Below are 21,525 nucleotides of genomic sequence, written 5' to 3' on the forward strand. Positions count from 1 at the left end.
AGTACCTGCAAGCGTCCACCACATCCTTGCTGGTGACAGGCTGAGTCTGGGAGCGGTCTTGGACCCTCCGCAGACGGCGCTCCACGGCAGCGTTCCTGGAACGGGGTTTGGGCACGCCCCCTTCCGACGTCTTTTCTAACTCCTGCCAAAAGAGGAAAATCAATGTGTGGGTCCAAGAATTTGGGTTGAAAGTTCTTACCCTGAAAAGAGACATCTTCGCTGCCACGCTCATCTTGGCTCGCTCGTCCAGTTTTTCCTCATCCACTACAGAGTGAGAGATTCAAACTGTAGTTTGGGTTTCAAATAAGATCTGTTAGCAAAAAGATTACAAATCACCTTCAACATCTTCCAAGTGGATTGGACTGAGATGGGACCTAAGTAAAAAAAAACAGGTCAGATCAAGATATTAGCTTCTTCGAGTAGTCTATGAGGACTTCATTTTCACACCGGTCAGTCTCCAGACGTTCTGCTGATGTGATGGGTTGAGTCCGACTCCTTTCCGAATCGCGGCCGTCGCCAGGGGTGATATAGCGGCGGGGCTTCCGAACCGGTCGGTCTCCTCGGCCATCCAACCCTGGGTCTACCTCCGTCGCTGGGGACTGGCTACTCTCGCTTCTGTGGACAGAGAATGTGTTTGTTTGAAAGTGCAAACGAAGAAATTGAAGGGAGTTAGATACAATCTGCGTGCAGTTTTAGATAAACAAAAGTTAGACTTTAAATATATTACTCTGCCGAGGGGAATATGACATAGTTAGGACTTTGGTTAGTGGTTTTTATAGGTGGCAAATCTTAGTCTATGTTGGGATTCAGCACACCACCAACCTCCAGACGGCACCAACATTTAGGTGAAGAGGAGGACCCGACACCTGCTTCCCCACCCACATCGTACTCTTAATAAGAACCCAGTATTTAAGGACTCTGATGATAGGAAAGGCTGTCAGATTGTTGTTTGCTCTTGATGTTTTCTGATCTCCTGCCCGAGTATACAAAGTCTTGATCTATTTTGGACTTTGCCAGCCATGAGTGTTGTCCGGTCTGTGTTTTTTGTTTGTCTTTTTCTCTTCCACTCGTGTTTTTGTCAATTCCCTTTGCTCCAAAATAAACTATTGTCATTCAGCTTGTGTGTCTGGGCTTGGGTCTAACTCTCCAAAACATAACAGTCCAAAAGGCAAAATACTTTCATCGCCACAAGTGACTCAACAGAGTTTGTTTAACCAGACCTGGATTAGCATTATTACAATAGATTCATCAGAACCAAGTCCAATGTAGAATGTGGTGGGTTGTCTTTCCTTGTAGAGGTGTAGTTTTCTCCTACCAAGCATCTGAACTCTGGGTGAGAATCGTTCTCAGCAAAATAACTTTTTTTAGATAAGGCATCTGCATCAAAACAGCTGACTGAATGAAATGCTCAGTTTTTTAATTATTATTTTGTTCTGTAATAAAGTATTATAATCAAAGTTTATTGTATCTGCGACTTATACTCCAGTGCGATTTGTATGTTGAATTTTCTATCATGCATTTTTCGCCTTAAAGGGAAAGTGTGTAATATTTAGTTCTTCCCAGTGATACAAAAAAATCTTCATTCAGTAAAAAAAGCATTGATTTGAGTAATGGGCAAAAATACATGAACTATCATACCAATGTTATTTTCTTTAGAAATATTCATAGCTCGAAGAATTTGTATTTCTTTTACAAAGCGGAATCCATTCCTGGAAGTCGCCGTCATGTTTGTCTGGGATCTTGCCGCTAAGCTGCGCTCATTGGACACTGTTTTCCGTTCACATTAGATAATACAGTGCCATCTAGTGGTCAAATATTACACAATGTCCCTTTAAGAAAATTTCAGACAACATTAACGACGTAATCTAAACTTATGCTTGTTAATGGCAGGTGGATGTGTTGTCAAAGGTGTTTGGGGCAGTGGGGAGGGGTGATACAGGAAGTAATTAGGGTAGCACATGCCGTGCTATCCGTTTCTAGGTTGCTGTGGGAATGCATCACAGGTAAGAAACTGTCTAATCATTTAAATGCCTAGACTTTATTGTTAAAGAGCGTAAAATCAGATCTATCTTTTTTCAAGTCTGTGATAGACTTTTAAAGACTAATTAAGACAGGTTTAATGTTTGTTTTTAGGGCTTCAGTTCATCATCAAAGACAGCCACGAGGTATTTTCTTCCACTTTTGTTAACTGCGTTAAGGTCATTTTTGCCCGTGGAAATTTAGTGTCAGAAGGCCCATCTTAGAACTAGGTTTTAATCCAGATTTAAAATACAGTTTGACGTTTAAACACTTGATACATTTATGCAGAATGCATGGGGCCTCCTTTTAACATTCCAAGTGTTAGTTAGCCTTGTCGGAGACTTGTCCTCTAGAGCCGGTCCCATTTGTTAAAAGATGGACTTTACTACTTAAAGAGTTAGTCATACAACTGAACATGACAGAACTCATGCCAAAGGACCTACAAGTCAGGCTTTCTGTTGGCGTTCTCCAGGTAAGAGTGTCGCAGCTGGGCCACCGACACCCGGGTGTCCAAGGTTCCCATCTCGGCATTAACAACCCCTGATTGAAGCACAGGTCTGACAGAACTCTCGACAGCCCTCTCTCTCCGGTACATGACAGAGTGCTGACTGATACCGATATCTGACATGGAGCGTGTTCGTGTTTTGGGTTTGGGCCCTGCGCTTGCTTCTGTGCTTTTGTGCTTGGCCTGAGGTAAAGAAGAACCCTTCTGAAGGTAAACTGCCGAGTCAATCCTTTGCAGTTCTTGAAGCCTACGGGGTTCTAAAACTTCATACTGTCGAGGCTCAATTTCCATTTTCAAATGAGCTTCTTGTCTTGCCTTGGGTTCTGTTTGAAACCTTCTTGAGGAGTTGTATTGCTCTTGCCTTTGGAGATCTTCTTTGGCACCCAGTCTAGGTTCTGATGAAAGCATGAGTGAGTCTGGATGGTTGACGGGTTTAGAGATATTCTCTGGGTGCACAGGTCTTGAGTCCTCTTGAGTCCAATGACCTGAATGACGGTGCCTCTCTCGCTCTCGGATCTTGTCCGTGTTCCTCTCTCGCCTTCGCTCTCTGGGTGACCGCCAGTCCACCTCAAGATCTTGACCTACGGTCCTCTGATCTGGGGTGTAGTTTTGCCACTCCACATACTGGCTTGAACCTGTGTGAGGTTCTGTCTTTTCCCGCCTACGGATCTCGGACGGCAGCACCGCTTTCCGGCTTTTCAACAAACCTTCCGTATGTTCTTCTTCTTTGGAGCCATGCTGGGTTTCCAGCCTCGCCTCCAGCCCGGTATCCAGCCTTGCCTCCTTGCGGGCTGCATGGATTTGGTCAGCGCTTACTCGTCTCCGTGGTTTAACCTCTGGGGGACTTTGGAGCTTGTTAGTCGATGCAGGGAACTTTTGGTTTTCATAAGCAGGTTGGTAGCTATGAGCAAACTGGTGTTGAGTCAAACTAAGCCGATTAAGAGGAACAGTCCTGTGGTGGGAGGTTTCATGACCATGTGGGAGGGGGTAGTCTAGAGTTCGGTGTCTAGCACGGTGGTTTCTGTCTGTGTTCCACTCGGGAGGTCTTTGTGTACTGCCTCTGGTTCTTAGGGGAAAGGATTGTAAAAATGTGATCAGTAAGCAGAAACAAAGAAACACCCTTTGATTTGTTTAGCCTCTCAAACACTCTTGATCTAAGGTACATAAACTGTAAAACCTTTTTTTGCGGTAGAAACATCAAAGTATCACTATTGATGGATTATTTAGACCAAGGTACTTACTATTGGCAATCCATTGAAAAAGTAAGGCCAATTAGGAATGAGGTGGGTGCAGAATCCAAACTGTCTGGTGTTTGATTCATTAAGCACAATTAATAAAGGGATTGTTTCTCCTGTTGCTGCTCGGTACCTTGACAGCTAGTCAATGAATCCCTGAGGATTGCCCTCTGTATCTGTGTTAGGCGACCATTTGCTCTTCGACAGGACAGCAAGACTGAGTAAAATGTCAAATAGTCACAAATACTTGTTTTATGATTGTTCGACTACTGGAAAACAACTGAATAAAAACTGTAAAAGGGGAACCCCAATAGAAAGTTTTGAAACAATGGATAATACCCTGGTTGCTACTAAAGCCTTCAGACAAGAGGTCATAACCCCTTGCCTTGAACCAGAGCAAAATCAGAGTGACTTTTCATGAACTTACCCCTGTCTGTTGAGGATGCTCTGTGCCTGCTGCTCAATGAACAAATCTCCAGGCGACATCCCCTGGCGGGTTGAAGGCAGTGAAGCCCGACGTGCAGTGCGGGGTGAGATGGGCACAGTTGCGGAACTGGAGTCCCTACTGTAATCGATACTAACATTTGGATGGTACGTGTCCGTGTGATGGGACTGCGGGTTTTCTTTCTGAGGGTGAATTTGGTATTGGGCTGGAGCTACATTGTGCTGTTGAGCCGTCATTCTTTGCGACAGTTCTTGAGTTCCACCCCTTCGGTAGTTCTCTACATTCTTGGCCATTTCCCGCTCAGAGAATATGCTGTCTTGCGTCGGGGGTGGAGTTTGGTTTGTGTTTTCTGAGGCTTGTGGATTTACAGGTCCAAGGTCTGGTTGAGTCCTCATGTGAACCCTGCCAACACCAGACCGGTACGGGCCAATAGTTTCATAATCGGTTGTTTCTGGTCTGTCCTGCTTTCCAATCTGGTTTCTTTTGGCAGCAGAATTTTGATCAAGTCGGGCACGGAAGCGTGCTGTGTACTCGTCCGGTTCCTGGTCCAGGAGGATGCCATACCGCTCCGACAGCTGCCGCCGTCTCTCCGCTTTGTAGCGGGCAATACGTTCAGCCTTGGAATTTACAGGTTGGGGTGGCGACACTGGCGGCGATGATGCGGATAACGTCACTGGGTCGACATACACCAAAATCGGCTCTGTGCGGCCTCTAGCGTGTCGTCGAGGGGATGTCATTGGCTTTAGGGATGTTTCCAGCTCCTCCGGACTCAACTGCCTCACTTCAAGCAGAATTAAGTGAAGATGTGATTTTATAGTTAACAAAGGCCAGAAAAGTCGGGCGTCAGCTCACTCATGGTGCAGGGCTCGCAGGGGTCCGAGGCCCTGGTGTACCGGGGTGGGTCTTCTTCCAGCATTCTGTTGGCAACCATACCACCAGGTAGTAGGACTGGAGGAGAATCACTTTCAATTCCTTCCAGGCGGCGAGCGATCCTCTCCTTCCTGAAAGATTGTAGTATTGTTAACAGTCTGATATTAAGTAGCATACATAGATATACATACTCATGCTGAGTTTGAGTGTTTTCTTTCCTTTTTAAATGTAAAGAAGAAGTTAAACCAAGTAAAACTACAAGATGAAATAAATTATAGATAGATTTTCTTATACGCGGGCAAGATATATTTTTTTTTCCAGTTTTGTGAGGTTGTTTAAGGTAGTGGGGGCTCTGGGGAAGAAACTGTCTGTGAGCCAGTTAGTCTTTGTTTTAAGGGACATGTTGCGTCTGCCAGATCGGTCTTGCAGTATCTGCAAATCAGTCCTTAGTAATGCTGTCAACTGTGCTGTGGTAGCGAGTGCCCGAAATGTCCTACAGACTGGAAAGAGAACAGTTGATGATTTCCTGGGCTGTGTCAATGACTTTCTGCAAAGTTCTCCTGTCTACTGCCGTGTTGTGTTTATTTTACGGTAATTCTAAATTATGTCCTTGTAGACAGATTAAAGCAGAAATATCATCCTTTTTTTATCAATCTACAACAGATTACTAAATATCCTCTCTGAAATATGAATGTATGTCTTAAGTGAGAAGCATTCTTTCTTAGAGAAGATAGAAGTGAAGTAAATGACGATAATTCTCGCCTTGGGCTATCATGCTATGTATGTTACAGGAAGCGAATTCTCGTGTGTGGTAAGGAAATTTATAAGCATATATTGCTGCTGTGATTGAGATATAGGTTTTATGTGCACTCCGCTTAAATAATCCGTACCTGTTCATCTCAAAATCTTTCGGAGGAGCCCCTTCAAAGTACTTCTTCAATTCTGAAACTAAGGATTGGAAAATGTATTATAATAAATGAATAAATAAAGAAAGTAATTAAATATATGAATTCAATTATTGAATTAAAAAAAAATAAAAAAAAATGAATTAAATACATAAATGAGAAACAATGCACACCCTTGGGAAGTACCACCAGGAGTTTGGCATCTGTGTCAGACACACTCTTGACCAGGGCAGTCTTTTCGTGCAGAGAGAAATCGCTCTGAAAACTGAAAGGCAAAAGAAAAAAAGGAAAAAAAACAGTTGAGAAAAAAAAAACCTGTGAATCCACGCTAAGCGGTTTAAGGGGCTTTATGGTAAACAACTGTTGACTGTCTTCAAGGGGTGATGCCAGGTGAAAATGGCACATCCAACAGAATCGTTTAGTTTGAACTTTTGGAGGGGGGCATACATCAGCTCTATCTAGATCTGAAAACCTACTATTAAAAGAAAAAAAAGGTTTCTTCAGAATATTTTTGAGATTTTATACAGAATTCCATCAACATTTGGCAGTTCAACTTTGGCCTCCTTTCTTTTCATAGGTTCCAAGTATAAGTACGTCAATTAACACGCTTGAGAACATTTAAACCATTTGCAGAATTACCTTGTGTTTCCTGGGAACTGATAGGAGTAATCCGAATTAAATGTTTACTTGTCTAGTGACAAACTGGTAAACCCTGTCTACATGCTATTTGCAAGGAATCCGATCGGTGCGTAAAAGCACGTGCAACGTCACTACGCAAATACTGTAATCCCTTATTTATCACGGTTTACTGGGAACAGAACCCTCAGCGATATGCGAAATCCGCAAAGAATGCCCCCAACCCATTTTTAAAAGGGGCTCTGCCATACCTCACTCGAGCAATCATCCACTGGGAATAATGTATCACTGCCGCATGTGTGATGTTTATTTTAGGTGGGAAGAACGCAAATTTGCTTTGTCTGCTGCTGCTATCAGCAGTAGTTGACTGAGGATAATGGATCACGGAAGCACATCTCCTGTTTGTTTTAGGCAGAAAGAAAGGGAAAAAGAGCCCCCACGCGTGACACAGATTTGCTCTCTCACCCGCAATATGTTGGGCCGTATACTGTGGACCGCATTGTCACCCTTCTGCAGTACGTATGATCCTCTCTCCTGCACTTAAGGTTAAACCTGTATTCAATGTCTCGCAGCTTAAGCCAGTGGCCTCCAGCTCACTCACCATCTCACTTTGACCCCCCGCCACCCCCAGCGTCCTGACAGATGAGGATCGTGTGTGCTCAGTCAGGAGGCTGCTCGATGTCCACTGCCAGGGTCATGGGTTTTAAAACCTGGTGGACTGAGAGGGGTTCACCTCTGAAGAGTGGAGCTGGGTGCCTAGAGCCTACCTCGCCGACTTCTACCTGGACCACCGGGTACTACCAGGTGCTATGCCATGCCCCTGCGAAGATCCCTGTCCCTCCTACTTGTTCTTGGGCCGGCCTTCTACCTCAACCGTCACAGGAGGGGAGAATCATAATAGGCCCAGCTTCAGCTGCCTCCAGTCAAGGTTTCAACCTTCAAAGGAGGCTGGAGACAAGCAACTGGTGCTTGATCGTTGACCATTGTGGTTCCTAAAGCCAATTCATGCTTTACTCACGTTTCAATTTAAATATTTAGAAGTCTTTTCTTGTTTTTTTGCCGATGACTGCTTTTAACTCTCTGCTTCTCTCCTTTGCTTCTAGACTCCTTCCGCTGTAAAAGCCGGTGTCTCCAGCTCCACCCTCGTCCTACCCTCTTGTCGGATTCAACAAGATGTCCTGCTGATTCTGGTCTTTCATACCCACTCTCTCTTCAATAATTTCAATAAATCTTGTGTCATTCATTTTAGGAGGAAATTCAGTAACGGCCCAAAAAAGAGCTGCAAGGCCCAGCAAGAGTGTGCCCTGCCAGTCCCGGCTCGCAGCAATATGTGATCAGGGATAATAGATTGCGGCCACTCGAGTGGAGTCCTACTTTTAGGGAACAGAGCGACAAAAATGAGCTGCCTTGCAGAAAGGCACTCTGCTTGTCCCTGCTGCGAGCAATATTCCATTAAGGATAATGGATCACAGAATACTTTTCAACCAGTGATGCACTGATCCCTCAAATTTTGTGGAAATTCACTTCACACAAACTGTCACGGCCAGCAAACAGGGGAGACACAATCGCGTAATGTTTCCTCAAAATGTTATTGAAAGAAAGAGGAGGGGCAGCGATCCGGTGTTTGCTGGACACGGGAAGCAAGTTGATGTTCACTGCTCAACAGACACCGCACAAAAACTGAAAACTCGTGCCAACACTACCTCATACGAATATAATGTTACTCAAGTCTTGTTCTTGCACATGTCGACTGCACTACGTTTAATGCTCAAATTGCACAATGTCTGACCATTTCCTTTTTTTGCACTATGATGTCTATGCTCGCACCAATGTATATGCGGACTATTTTTGCACCATGATGACTTTGCACCAAATGCAATATTGCACAACCGTTACGATACAACGTTATCACGACAACCCTGTATGTAACATCCCACATGCTGACATTGTTGTGTAAATACCATGTAAATGATAACTATAGCCTTATTCCCCTTGTTTTATAACATTATCTTCTGTTCCTTTATCTTCTTGCTCATACCCTCACTATGTGTAAAACTGGAGTGTCATGCCCAATTTCGTTGTCACAATATGTTAGCCCATTTGTAACAATGACAATAAAGGTATATTCTATTCTATTCTATCTATTCTATCTTGTACTCGGATTGTGATCCAAACACGGAAGTGGATCTTCCGTAGCGAGCGATGGCGGTGTCAGGGACAGAAAAATGGGTCAGTCGCTGGGACTGGGAGAGCAAAAATGTGGTAGGGGTCGGGAAACGAGTCGTAAGCCAGAACGGGAGAGTAGACATAGTCGGAGACAAAAAGAGGTCGTAAGCCGGGACGGGCGAGCAGACTTGGTTTGGATCAACATAGGTCATAGGTGGGGACAGACTGGAGCAAGAAGGGGACAGGTGGGAGTCAGGGTCGAAAAGGGCTTGCCTAGTATACACTGAGGTTAGCAGATGGACTGACAACAGGGGATAGACAGGAATGGATTTAAATATGAACAGGGAGCCAATCAGATAGCCCGCAGAGGCGATTCAAAGCAGTAATCATGACACAAACAGATTGAAAGTCTCTCAGTATCAATAGAATACTGTACTGTATCTCCCTTCGAGTGCAAAGGAGTTTGGTTCAAGAACTACAAATAGCATGATGTAAAAGAGGATTTGTAGAATTATGGTTGGAATGCTAGGCAGGTTTTTCACAAATGTGTCTGAGAATATTTTGTTCCAGACTTGAGTGGCATTTAATGCTGACCAGGCCTGACCATGTAAAGCTTCTGTTACCTCAAAAACCCCAATGCAAACATTTAACTTTAATTTACATGTAACAATGTTTTGCTTAAACTATGAGGAAAATAATTACCACCTTAGCACACTCATATTTGAGACGGAAATGAATACTACTATGTCCTTACCTTAAACTTTCTGTTGGCAATGACGTTGAGGAGCAAAGTTTGCCCAATGTTTCGGATTCAAATTCTGCCAGAAAACAAAACACAAAACAGCGATAAGGATTAGGAATTAGTTTGTTGCGAATTAACATCATTGGGAGGGTTCCCATGGATCGCCGAGAAGCATTGCAAGACATTTAGTTGATTGGGCTGAAACTTAGCCCTTGGAATGCTTTAAAAATAATAAATACAACACCTGGATACATTATAAAGCACACAAATATTTGTTTATGTTTGATTTTACATAATACCAGTTTTTGAAATAACGTCTGCCTGGACGTCCGGGGCGTGCATCTTTTACGTCGGGCGTACAACTTTCGCAACGTCTCTGCCCGGGTGGCCGACAACTTTTTCAGGAAAAAAAAAAACCATCTTTCCTTTTTTATTTATTTATTTATTTATTTATTTATTTATTTAGATAGATAGATAGATAGATAGATAGATAGATAGATAGATAGATAGATAGATAGATAGATAGATAGATAGATAGATAGATAGATAGATAGATAGATAGATAGATAGATAGATAGATAGATAGATAGATAGATAGATAGATAGATAGAGAGATACTTTATTCATCCCCGTAGGGGAATTCACACTTCCAGCAGTCTACCTAGGGGTGCTTGTAGCGGAGTGGATGACATCACACGCTAGTCCAAAAGTTCGACATCCCTGCGGCAGATGGAAATCTTTTCTTTGTGTCCAAGGATACACCACCTCGTGTTAGCAAGTCCGCCTCCTCTCCGATTCCCCCAGGCTTTCATGTCTCTGTATAGCGGCGCTGAAGCCGGATTGCTCCGGGTAGCTCCGGGTGGCTACACGTTAGCGTCCGGAATGCTAAACGTGAGCCACGTTTTCGCAAAACACAGCAACTGCGCTCCCTGTGCGCTTCGATGTTTTCCACCAGCACTCAATGATCTCATTTGGTAGTGAGTTCGCATTTACCATGATTTTATTTTTCAAATCAAACGTTTTCATTATTCTGATTTCGAAATCTTCGTTCGGATTGGATATTTCGGAATTTCGGTTTGTTAGGCAATTTGCATACTCGGCAGCCAATCACAAGCCTGCATCGAATAAGCCCGTGCTTCCGGACATTCCCGAGCGTTATGAAGTCGTTCATTTGCATATCATTTTCCAACGTAGACGCACAGAGAACACAAGAAAAATCGAGAAGTGGTTAGGAATCAAGGACGGACGGACGGACGGGCAGACATACAGACACACAGACAGACAGATAGGTGGGGAAGTAGATATGTGGAGAGGTAGATGGATAGGTTTTGGACGGACGGACAGAGACAGCAGTCAGCCATCCAGCCAGACAGCCAGTGAGACAGACACACAGTGAGACAGACAGACAGACAGACAGACGGCTAGATGTGTTTTGAATAACATTAACTAGAAATAAAATTTACCTGTTGATAACTGCAGAATTTAAACCAGAAAATAGATTTTTGCGATAAAGATCTATAGTTTCTTCTTGGCGACAAAGACTATGTTGACAGTGACCTGGCGGTCAATCAAATGCCTCCAAGTGGACATTCCTCGTAAGTTGCAACGGTATATGGACGGAAATGTTTAAGAGACGGAATCAAATGGGGGTTCGCTGTTCTAAGATCCCTCAACTGCCCGGCTCCATGGTGCACCGCTGAAAATGGCCAGGCTAACAAATAACGCTAGAAATTGACGTTTTAGGGACGTTTACTAGCGAGCCAGTCGCTCCATTTGCAGTTCCTAGCAACACTCACAACAAGCACAGCAGTCTGTTGTAAAGTTGATTCCCTTTTTGTCACAGACAGATTCAGTTACCGCTCCAGACACTCCTGGAACAAGTCTCAGGCTATTTTTTAGCCTTGATGCAATATCGCTAGAACGCAAGTGTAAGGATCTGGCACGACACCTTTCCTTGGAGGGCGCCAACCGGGGGGAGGTTTGGAATCTGTGCACACCTGCTTCCAATACCCCTGACCTGACTGTCAGCATCCCCAGCTTTTATTTTGACTGCCAAGTAATTGTCAATCTTTCCGTCACATCAGGTTTCTTGTTTCTTGTTTCTTGTTTGGACATTGTTAGTTGCACTGTAATACCTCTCTACTTCATGCTTAGTACTTTGTGTCCTCCATGCATCACGGGTTGAAATATGTTTTGGAATACATTATTCCAAAAACAAACAGCTGCGACCGAGGAGCCCGTAGAGTGCATTTTGGTCCGGCCTGGCTCTTATTTTTTACTGCTCTGTCCACCAAAGAGTGAGCTGCACCCGTACAGCCAGAATTTTTTAACCCCAATTGCATATGGCTGCTGGTTGGAGCTGGCAGAGCGCATTTTTGTCATGCAAGGTGTTTTTTTTTTCTGCCGTTCTGTGTATTAAAAAGTGAACTGCACTCTTCTGGTCACGATCCATTATCCCAAATCCCATATTGCTGCAAGCTAGGACCGGCAAAAGGCACTTTGGTCTACAGGTGTGCCGTTCTAAAATGAAGTGCACGACTGTGGCTGTGATCCATTACCACGGTCGACTATTGCTGAGAGCGTTTTTTCTTTTCTTTTTTCCAGGCCACTGAACCGTGCCATTATGGCTCGCCTAAAATGAACTGCACTGTTTTGGCTGCAATCCATTATGCCATTTCGGTTATTGCTGAGAGCGAGGAACAAGAGTGTGAATTTCTCTGTTCTTTCTGATGACAATGAACAACACCAGTGTGGCAGCAATCCTTTGTCCCTGGCTGTTTATCATTGGGAGCATTTTTTTTCAGGGTCGGGCTGCTGAAACCTACTATTGTGGTCCGCCAAAATAAACTGCACTATTTTGGCCATGATCTATTATCCCCAGTCGACCATTGCTTAATGCGTGGGCCGAGAGAGAAAATTTGTGTCATTCATGGCGGCTATTTTTCCATGCGTGATGCCTAAAGCGAAAAGCAACCATGCGGCAGTGATCCATTGTCCACGGTTAACTGATACTGTGAGCCAGGGCCGGCAGATCCCATGATAAAAATGTGGATTTTCGCAAATCACAGGGGGTTCTGGTCCCCATTAAAAAATTAATTTTTGCAGCAACCGTTGAAAACATCATTTTTATATTTTGTCAACTGGTTGCTCAGAATAGAATTACTAGGTACAGAGAGATTTTTTTCAAATGTTTATCCGTTTAGAATCATTATCCATTTAAAATATCTACAGTATTTGGATAAAAACATTTTTGGATTGAAACACTTGACAAAAATTGAACAAAATTCAACGTATCATTACAGAATCTTTGTGCCTTAAAGTCCTTAGAAAATGGGTCCTAAAAATTATCTGAAACTAAGACTTTTGGTTATGCCTGCCTACCAATACTACAGGACAATGCAATAATAGTCAAAGAAGGACATTTTCTCAAGAAGGTGGACATCCACTCATCGCTTACCGGTGTCGCAGCACTGCACATGGTTGACATGATAACCGGAGATCCAAGGATTTCGAAACATTTTCTAACTCCGAGGTAAGGAAATAGCAAAAGGCGAGAGTTTGCTAACGAGCACCTGAACGACACCACCCGGCCTGGCGACTGGTCGCAATGTCACCCGAGTATGAAGAACGACGGCACAGCGGGACGCCAAAGCTGCTCAGCGGCCTAATCAGATTACAGTCAGAAATTAGCAGCGCTGATCAAAAAAGCGGGACAGGGGATTGGACGCCATGAGCCATCGTGGGCTGGGTGTGTTGCCACCCGGGCCACAAACCGAGGGTCGACGCATCGTATGTGTCAATTAGCATTAGCAAACTAACACATTTGTGTCGTAATCCCATAAAGGACCGTTGATAAGAAGTATTTACTTTCAGACTTGCAGTGAAAGGGGCAATATTGGCTATTCCTTATGATTGACACAGTATTTTCACAATATTTGTGGTTAATCTGTTATATCCACAAAATAGCAACCATATACAGTGATACTTACATACTCTATTCGAACAAAACCCAGACCACAATATGAGGGTTTGATGAGTAATATGTGTCGATTAGCAAGGTAACACATTTTTGTCTTAATCCCTTCTAAAATCATTGAAAAGAAGAATTTACTTTCAGACTTTTGGTGAGAGGGTCACTAATGGCTATTACCGTAAATTCCGGACTACAAGCCGCTACTTTTTTTCCCAAATGTTCAGCCCTGCGGCTTATTCAGTGAAGCGGCCAATTTATGGAATTTTTCTAAAGGCCACCAGCGGCGATGGAGTTTAAAAGGTAAGATTAGGACCATTAGAATATGTGCGCCAAGAAAGGCTGCAACCTCTAAATATAAGCATACATTGTCTGTAAAGATAAGGTACGTTCCGATAATGAGGAGGACGACCTTAATGGCGATAGTTATGAGGAGGATGTTGAGGACGATCTTCCGTGAAATTCATAATAACGGGATGCTTTTTTTATCAGGCACGTTTAACACATTGCGAGCGTGATCCTACTAGCGTGTTGGTACCTTTCAAAGGCACAGTTTAGGATGAAAGTTATATTATTATTAAAGCTTTCTAAAAAACTCTCTAGGTGTACCGTCTTTCTTCGGAAATATGTGTAACCATGTATAATATGTATTTGCAACTGTATATTTTTGTAATGTATTTATTTTAGAGATTTATTCTGTTATGTGTTTTAGGGAAGAATCAAAAATAAGGGGCGGAGCAAATGCGGGCTGATGGGAATTGGGGTAAAGCTGAGTTATCGGTAGATCTGTCTGTTGTCACAGCGGACAATAGTGGATATATATTTTTCCCACCCTTAACTTTGGAAATATACATTTTGTTTCCTTGGATTACTTTCAACGGGACCCGGACTTTACAAGTCTGCATCATAAGTTAATTACGGGTATCATTCATTGTTCATGATACCGATTGTGGTTCCAAGATTGTCTACTAACTATTCAGTTACAATCGTGCAACTTACAGCCTGATCTGGGTTAAACTTGTGATTGAGCCACATATATTAATGCGGGCGCATGTGGCTTATACAAGGGTGCGGCTTGTGTAAGTACAAAAGTGGCAAATCACCTGAAAAGTGGTGGGTGCGGCTTATAATCAGGTGCGCTCTATAATCCGGAATTTACGGTACTTATTAATCATACAGTATTCCCTAGAATATGCAGTGAAATTTCGGTACATAATCAAGTCTATAGTCAAACAAAACTCAGGGCACAGATTGAGGGTCAAAGCGTAACAGGTGTCAATCAGCATTGGTACTTTTTTGTTGTAATACTGTCTAGGATCAATGATAAGCCGTGTTTACTTACAGGATTTCTGTGAAAGGGTGGTTATTAGTTATTCTTTATTATTATATGTAAACAGTACTTCCATAATGTTTGTCATTAATCTGTTCTTGGCCACGGAGTAGGAACCATATACAGTGATATCTCGGTGCTCAATTGACTATATTCAATCAATCCCAGGCTACAGAACAAGGGTTGAAAAGTTGTAGGTGTCAATTAGCATTAACAAGCTACAGTTACAAATTTTTGTCGTAATTCCATCTAGGATCGTTGATATGAGGTGTTTACTTTTAGGCTTTCAGTAAAAGGGTCGCTATAGGCTATTCGCGGTTTTAAAATTGCATTCTGATTTGCTATACAGTAGCTGTAACAGTCGCCTCGACCCCTTTCTGCCTGTGTCTGCCTGTGCATTCCTGCACATGTTGCCTTTGGGTGGCACTGTCTTTGTTTTGTGTTTTCAGATTTTAAGACTTCAGTTTCCTGCACTGTTGCTGATACGCCATTGGTTGGAACAATTGCTACACTTCCTGCTGCCAATAACCTCTTGCCAATCAGCTAAGTATAAAAACACCCTGTTTTTTCGCTGTTCACTTTCTTCTGTTGACGCGTTTTTTTTTTACACTTATGTTCTTCAGGGCCCTGTGGCAGGTCAGAAAAAGGCCTCAGCAAGGATTGTTCTTTGTTAAATACACCAGGTTTTATTTTATTTTGGACTTTGATTGATTATATTTAAAACAGTTATAGCATAATCATTGCTGCTACTGCAAAAATATGTATCTTTGTTCTTGGAATTTCTTTTTGCATTTGCAGTGTAAAATAATGGCAAAAATATAAAAATAAAATGAGTAATAAATGATTTTTGACAACAAAAATAACAATGTATATTGCAGCTATATGGAAAAAACGTATTTCCATTTCAGGGCAATTTATACTTTTTTTTTGCATTTCTGCCCTTTTTTCATTGTAGAAAAAGATAGAGATGTCTTTTCAGAATAGCACCAACAACATGAAGTATACTCCATTTCAGTGGTTATCAACAAGTCTGACCCCAGGACCCACCATTCCACCCTAATGACAACCTGCGACACATATCTGGGAGAACATACCACTTCTCCAATTTATCGAATGAAAGGATTGTGTAGATTGAAGCAGTTAGAGTCAAAATAGTCACCTTTTTAAAAAAATAAAATGATTAGCAAAATTAAAAGTACTTAAAGTACCGAATATACTGGCAAATAATCCTACATCGCATGTAACTGCCTATAAAAACTCCTTTAAACTAGCCATATATTGAGATTTTTTTACCTAAATTAGTAATAAAACATTGCTAAACAACAACAATTATGTAATTATGTAGGCAATAAAGATTAATATTATTATGTTTTAACTGTGACCCCGCCGGTGCTCAAAAACAGATGACATTTAATAACAAAATCTTCAATAAAGTAACAAACAAATGGCCAAAAACAACATTAAAACTGTCTGAACCAAATAACAAAAAAACAACTTCAGTAAGCAGGATGGACTGGAAAAAGGTGAGGGTGGAAAACAAAGGTGGAAAACGAAAATTACCCGACTCTGGGTGCTGTTCAAAATGTCCTTCTGAAGAGCCAGGCTAATTAGAGCCAGGTGAGGGGTGGTTGGACACACCTGTTCCAATTACAAACTATTTAGGCGCAATCTGGTGGACGGCTGCCAGCCAGACCTTAACAAATATATTAGTAAAATGCTAAAAACATGGCCGACATTCGTACGCCATTTTGGTATTTCACATTTTCTTCTTATTTGTTGTCACTGTTCCCCACTTTTACTCCCCCTTCTCACTAACTTTCTTGGGACCTACTATCATTCGCAGAAAAACGGAAATGAAACCAACAAAATCACAATCAATTGAGAGGTGGTCCCTCTCAAACATAGTTAGGACAAGGGGGGGGGGTCGATTGACTGAACAGGAAGAAGAGATTGAGCAAGGCATCATCGCCACTTAATATTAACGAGTGTAATTGACCTTCAGTTTTCCCTTCGTTTATTTGCCAAGGCCAGGGTTGGGTAGGGTTACACTTTAACTTGATTACTTTCAATTACTTTTGGATTACTCCAATACCAAATATGCTAATAAAAGAAAATAAAAACTAAATATGAATAAAATTACTAAATTTTGTGCAGGCTTGGGGAGTAACAGAACACATGGAACGGCAAAAAGATGTTGGCAAGCTGTTTGGATTTATTTTCATTTTGTTTCTGTCGCATTTTATGTTAGTTTTGCCGGAGATCAAAGAGATCAAAGCCAGGAGAGAAAGCTTACCACGTGTTGTGAGTCATAATTTTATTCATATTTAGTTTCTTTTGTCTTTTACTAGCATATTTGGTATTGGAGTAATCCAAAAGTACTGTATTTTCCGCACTATAAGGCGCACCGGGTTATAGGGCGCACCCCCAAAAAATAGTCTTTTGTCCGATATTTTCCATACATAAGGCGCACCGGATTATAAGGCGCTACAATGGGAACGTCGACAAAACAGTCAGATAGTTCAGTCAAACTTATTACCCCCTTAACATTCCGAAAGCTTGCAAAGAAGCAAATACGTGTCGTAGACATGTGCGGATCCGGAGTCTGTACGATGTTACCAAACACACATTTCTTAGTTTCCATTTTATTTTTTGCTGGCAACTGTGTGGACAGCAAAGTAATAATTTTATTGTGCAGGGAAACGGAGTTCTTTACTGTGCATATGACAATAAACACTTTGAATTGAATTTAGTTTAAAAATAGACTCATCACAGAAACATCAAGATCGTTCTAAAACAAGATACCGGGAAAATATAAATCCGCAAAGCTCACCTAAGTTCTCTTGCAGCCTTCACGTTCATTAATGATACATAACCATGGTCTTCTTACAACCGTGAGTGTAGTAAATCCAGTAGAGTAAAATATTTACAAATACAGAATATCAAAAAATGTTTTCTCTATGCCGTAGTGCAACCCAACCAACGTGTGATTCACATTCATCATTTCGGCCAATTGCAGGCTTTGTTTCGCCCCTTTAGCCTATGCGAGCCTGTAAATGATAAAAAGGATCCGCCCCCTTTACCTCCGAATAACTTTAGCCAATAGTGACTGATTCAAATGATGATTGACACATTGGTTAGGAAATGAACGCCGGTATATAAATCCCAGCATACACCGCGGACGACTTCGCCTCCGGGGGAAAATCTAGTCGGCGGCTGCTTGCTTTAGTTGCAAGACTTTGCGACTTAATATTGATCCATATATAGGGCGCACTGTATTATAAGGCGCATGGTCAACTTTTGAAAAAAATAAAGGCTTTTAGGTGCGCCTTATAGTGCGGAAAATACCGTAATTGAAAGTAATCAAGTTAAAGTAACCCTACCCAACCCTGGCCAAGGCAAAGGCATGTGCCCCACTGAGAAGGAGACTACTACCCACCAGTTGAAAAACTCTATATGAACTATATATATTTATATTATCCTCACTGCTGAATGTGATACTGGAGTGCCAAGTCCAATTTCGTTGTCACAATATGTTTCAACCCATTTTGTAACAATGACAAAAAAGGTATATTCTATATTCTATTCATATATCTGTAATAAGTCGTATTATACGACTCGCCCTTTCACATTCGTAACACTCGACAGGGTACACACAGGACCAAACACACGACACGTAGACACTCTCCCCTAATAAGGCAACGTGTGTTGTGAGTGGCTACAGCGTCGGCTAGCACAAGCTTGTGTTTACAAGACGGCAGCCAGCCTTGTTGTGAACCCCCCCCCCCCCCCCCCCCCTTTACCTCGAGACCCCCGTTCGAGACCCTCTTGTTATGGTGCACGTGTGTGCTATTGCACAAAGAGTATTATGTTGCATTATGTTGAACTTTAAAACAGCAATTTTACCGCTTGCCGTAAAATAGCGGGCGCTTAAGCTCCGTTTCCCAACTGTACCTAGAAGTATATTGTAATCAGAACCGTCATCCTCATCCTTATAATCCACACGGTGGAGGCCATACGTGCTTGGCAGTCCTCATTCGAGGAAAGAATATTCGGGTTCCATCGGTACCAAAGTTCTGTCTTTATGTAAAATGCTGTTTTATCAGTGCGTGTAGTTTGACAATCAAGTGCACAGGTGTCAAACAGGCAGCCCGCAGGCCGGATCAGGCCCGCTAAGGGATTGAATCCGGCCTGCGAGACAACACTCAGAGAAGCGCAAGAGAAAAATAAGCTGCAGGTTGAAATATGTCAACTTGATGTTGCCAAAGCCAGGTGCCTCTCACAAAGACATTGTACTTGTATTTATTTCTCTCTCTCTCTGTCTCTCTGTCTCTGTCTCTCTCTCTCTCTCTCTCTCTCTCTCTCTCTCTCTCTCTCTCTTCTCTCTCTCTCTCTCTCTCTCTCTCTTCCACACCTTTTCTCCCACTCTCTGTCTCTTTCACTCTCTGTGTCTTTCTTTTTCTCTTCCTTTGTTGTTCTTTGTCTCTTTCTATCTCTGTGTCTTTTTAACTTCTTTTCCTCTAACTTCATTTTTCCTTTTCTCTCTTTTCTCTTTCTCTCTTCCTACCCTTCGCGCTTTCTTTTCTCTTTTCTCTCCTTCCATCTTTCTATTTCTCTTTGGTTTTCTTTCTTCCGCTCCCTTTCTTTCCCCTTCTCTCACGACTTCTCACTCTCTCTGCCTCTCTCTCTTTCTTTTTTCCCGCCCTCTCTCATCTTTCTCTTATTTCTTTATCCCTCTTTTTCTTTCTTTTTAATCTACTAGTCCGGCCCCCGACAGAATGTTTGTTCTATCGTGTGGCCCCAGAGTTAAAATGAGTTTGACACCCCTGATCTGGTGTGTATTATTATATTTTTTTGTTTTTTTACTGTGTGTATATGTCAGATGTCGTTGATCATGTCAATGTCAGCTGCTGTTGTACACGTGCATCTGTCTATATTTAAAATGATGTTACATTAGTGACAAAACTCTGCCCGAGTGTAGTTTGAAGAGGTCATATGTTGTCTGTTTTTTAAATGTTTCTGTGTGCATATGTCAATGACAGCTGTTGTTGTGCATGTGCATCTTTAAATGTACTGTCTATGGGGTTCTATTTGTTCTCAAATTCTGTCTATATTTGAAATGGCGTTCCATTAGTGCCAAAATTCTGCCCATGTTTAGTTTGACGATGTCCTGTGTTGTCTGTTTTTAATAATTTTACTGTGTGTGTATATGTCTTATGTTGTTGCTGATGTCGATGACAGCTGCTGTTGTGCATGTGCATCCTTAAGTGTACTGTCGATGGGTTCCATTTGTGCTCAAATTCTGTTTATATTCAAAATAACATTCTATTAGTTCCAAAATTCTTCAGATGTGTACTTTGACAATGTCATGCGCTTCTGTTATGTTGCTCAGTGCATATAGCGAGTGTCGTTACTCATGTCAATGTCAGCTGCAGTTGTATATGTGCATTTTTTAACGTGAACAATGGATATCATTCGGGCTCAAATTTTGTCCATGTATAAAATGAAGTTCCATCTGAGCCAGAAATCTGTTCTGTTATGAAAAAATATGAATATAATAATATACATTCCACTAGTCCCTAGATTCTTCCCATGTGTAGTTTGACGATGTCGTGAGTTGTCTTTTTTCATTTTACTGTGTGCAGTTGCCGTTGTATATGTGCAACTTTAACATGTACTCTGGGGTTCCGTCAGTACCCAAATTTTGTCTAAATTTAAAATGACGTTTCTTTAATGCTAAAATTATTTCGATGTGTAGTTTGATGTTATCAGGTTGAATTTATCTTCCTGTGTGCATATGTCAAGTGGTGTTTCCCACGTCAGTTGCAGTCGTATATGTGGATATTTAATGTGTACTAATAGTGCCATACGGCAGCGCAGTGGTTAGCGCATGTGCGGCACAGTTCTGAGGTCATGTGATTGAACTTTCCTTTGTAGAGTTTGCATGTTCTCCCTGTGCTTTCGTGGGTCTCCTCCGGGCACTACGCTTTCCTCCCACATTCCAAAAAAACATGCATGTCAGGTTAATTGGCCGGTCCAAATTGTCCCTAGGTGTGAATGAGCGAGTGAGTTTTCTGTCTCCGTGTGCCCTGCGACTGGCTGGCAACCAGTTCAGGGTGTCCCATGCCCACTGCCTGAAGATAGCTGGGATGGGCTCCAGCACCCCCGCTACCCTACTGAGGATAAGCGGTGCAGATAATGGATGGATGGATGGATTGATAATAGTGCCATAATTCTGTCTATAGTTCAATTAGTCTTAAAATTGTATTCACGTTCGGGTGAAGAAATATAGAGTCCCATTTGTGTCCAAACTATCTCGAGAAAATGAAGTTGCATTAGTCAAATAAATCTGGCTCATGAGGCGTCTGTTATGTTGCTACCTGTCGATGTCAGCTGCAGTTGTGTTATGTGACTCTTTAACGTGTACCGTGAGTTCCATTAGTGCCCAAATTTTATCTATGTATAAAATGACAGTTCCATTAGTCCAGTGGTTCTATCAAACCTTGGGAGTTCAATGAGACAGTCTCAGGGGTTCGTTGGTGTGTCTGGGATTGGTGAGATATCTGTACCCATGGAACTGAAACAAGCAATACTGCACACTTGATAAGCTTGCAAAGTATTATGACAAATACTTTCCTGTATGAGACTTAAAGGTAAGATATAGTCTAGCTTAAAAAATCTAGCCTGACCCAAACTGGGTCTGCG

The 21,525-nt window shown here is 42.2% G+C and overlaps 1 protein-coding gene across 1 annotated transcript in view; it reads right to left on the reverse strand.

The window, feature by feature from the left end:
- LOC148376401 (supervillin-like) overlaps positions 1 to 13,126 on the reverse strand; it is a 42,448-nt gene extending 29,322 nt beyond the window's left edge. The window contains 12 exon segments of the mRNA XM_088346795.1: positions 6 to 142; positions 200 to 264; positions 337 to 374; positions 448 to 615; positions 2,463 to 3,590; positions 3,893 to 3,976; positions 4,187 to 4,985; positions 5,057 to 5,205; positions 5,965 to 6,022; positions 6,153 to 6,244; positions 9,536 to 9,599; positions 12,981 to 13,126. Coding sequence (XP_088202921.1) covers positions 6 to 142; positions 200 to 264; positions 337 to 374; positions 448 to 615; positions 2,463 to 3,590; positions 3,893 to 3,976; positions 4,187 to 4,985; positions 5,057 to 5,205; positions 5,965 to 6,022; positions 6,153 to 6,244; positions 9,536 to 9,599; positions 12,981 to 13,041 — 2,843 coding nt within the window. The 5' untranslated portion in view covers positions 13,042 to 13,126.
- Positions 13,127 to 21,525: the final 8,399 nt, after the last annotated feature.

This window comes from Urocampus carinirostris, chromosome 1 (genome assembly GCF_059441175.1).
Source record: "Urocampus carinirostris isolate Australia breed hairy pipefish chromosome 1, RoL_Ucar_1.0, whole genome shotgun sequence".
NCBI classification, from domain to species: Eukaryota; Metazoa; Chordata; class Actinopteri; order Syngnathiformes; family Syngnathidae; genus Urocampus; species Urocampus carinirostris.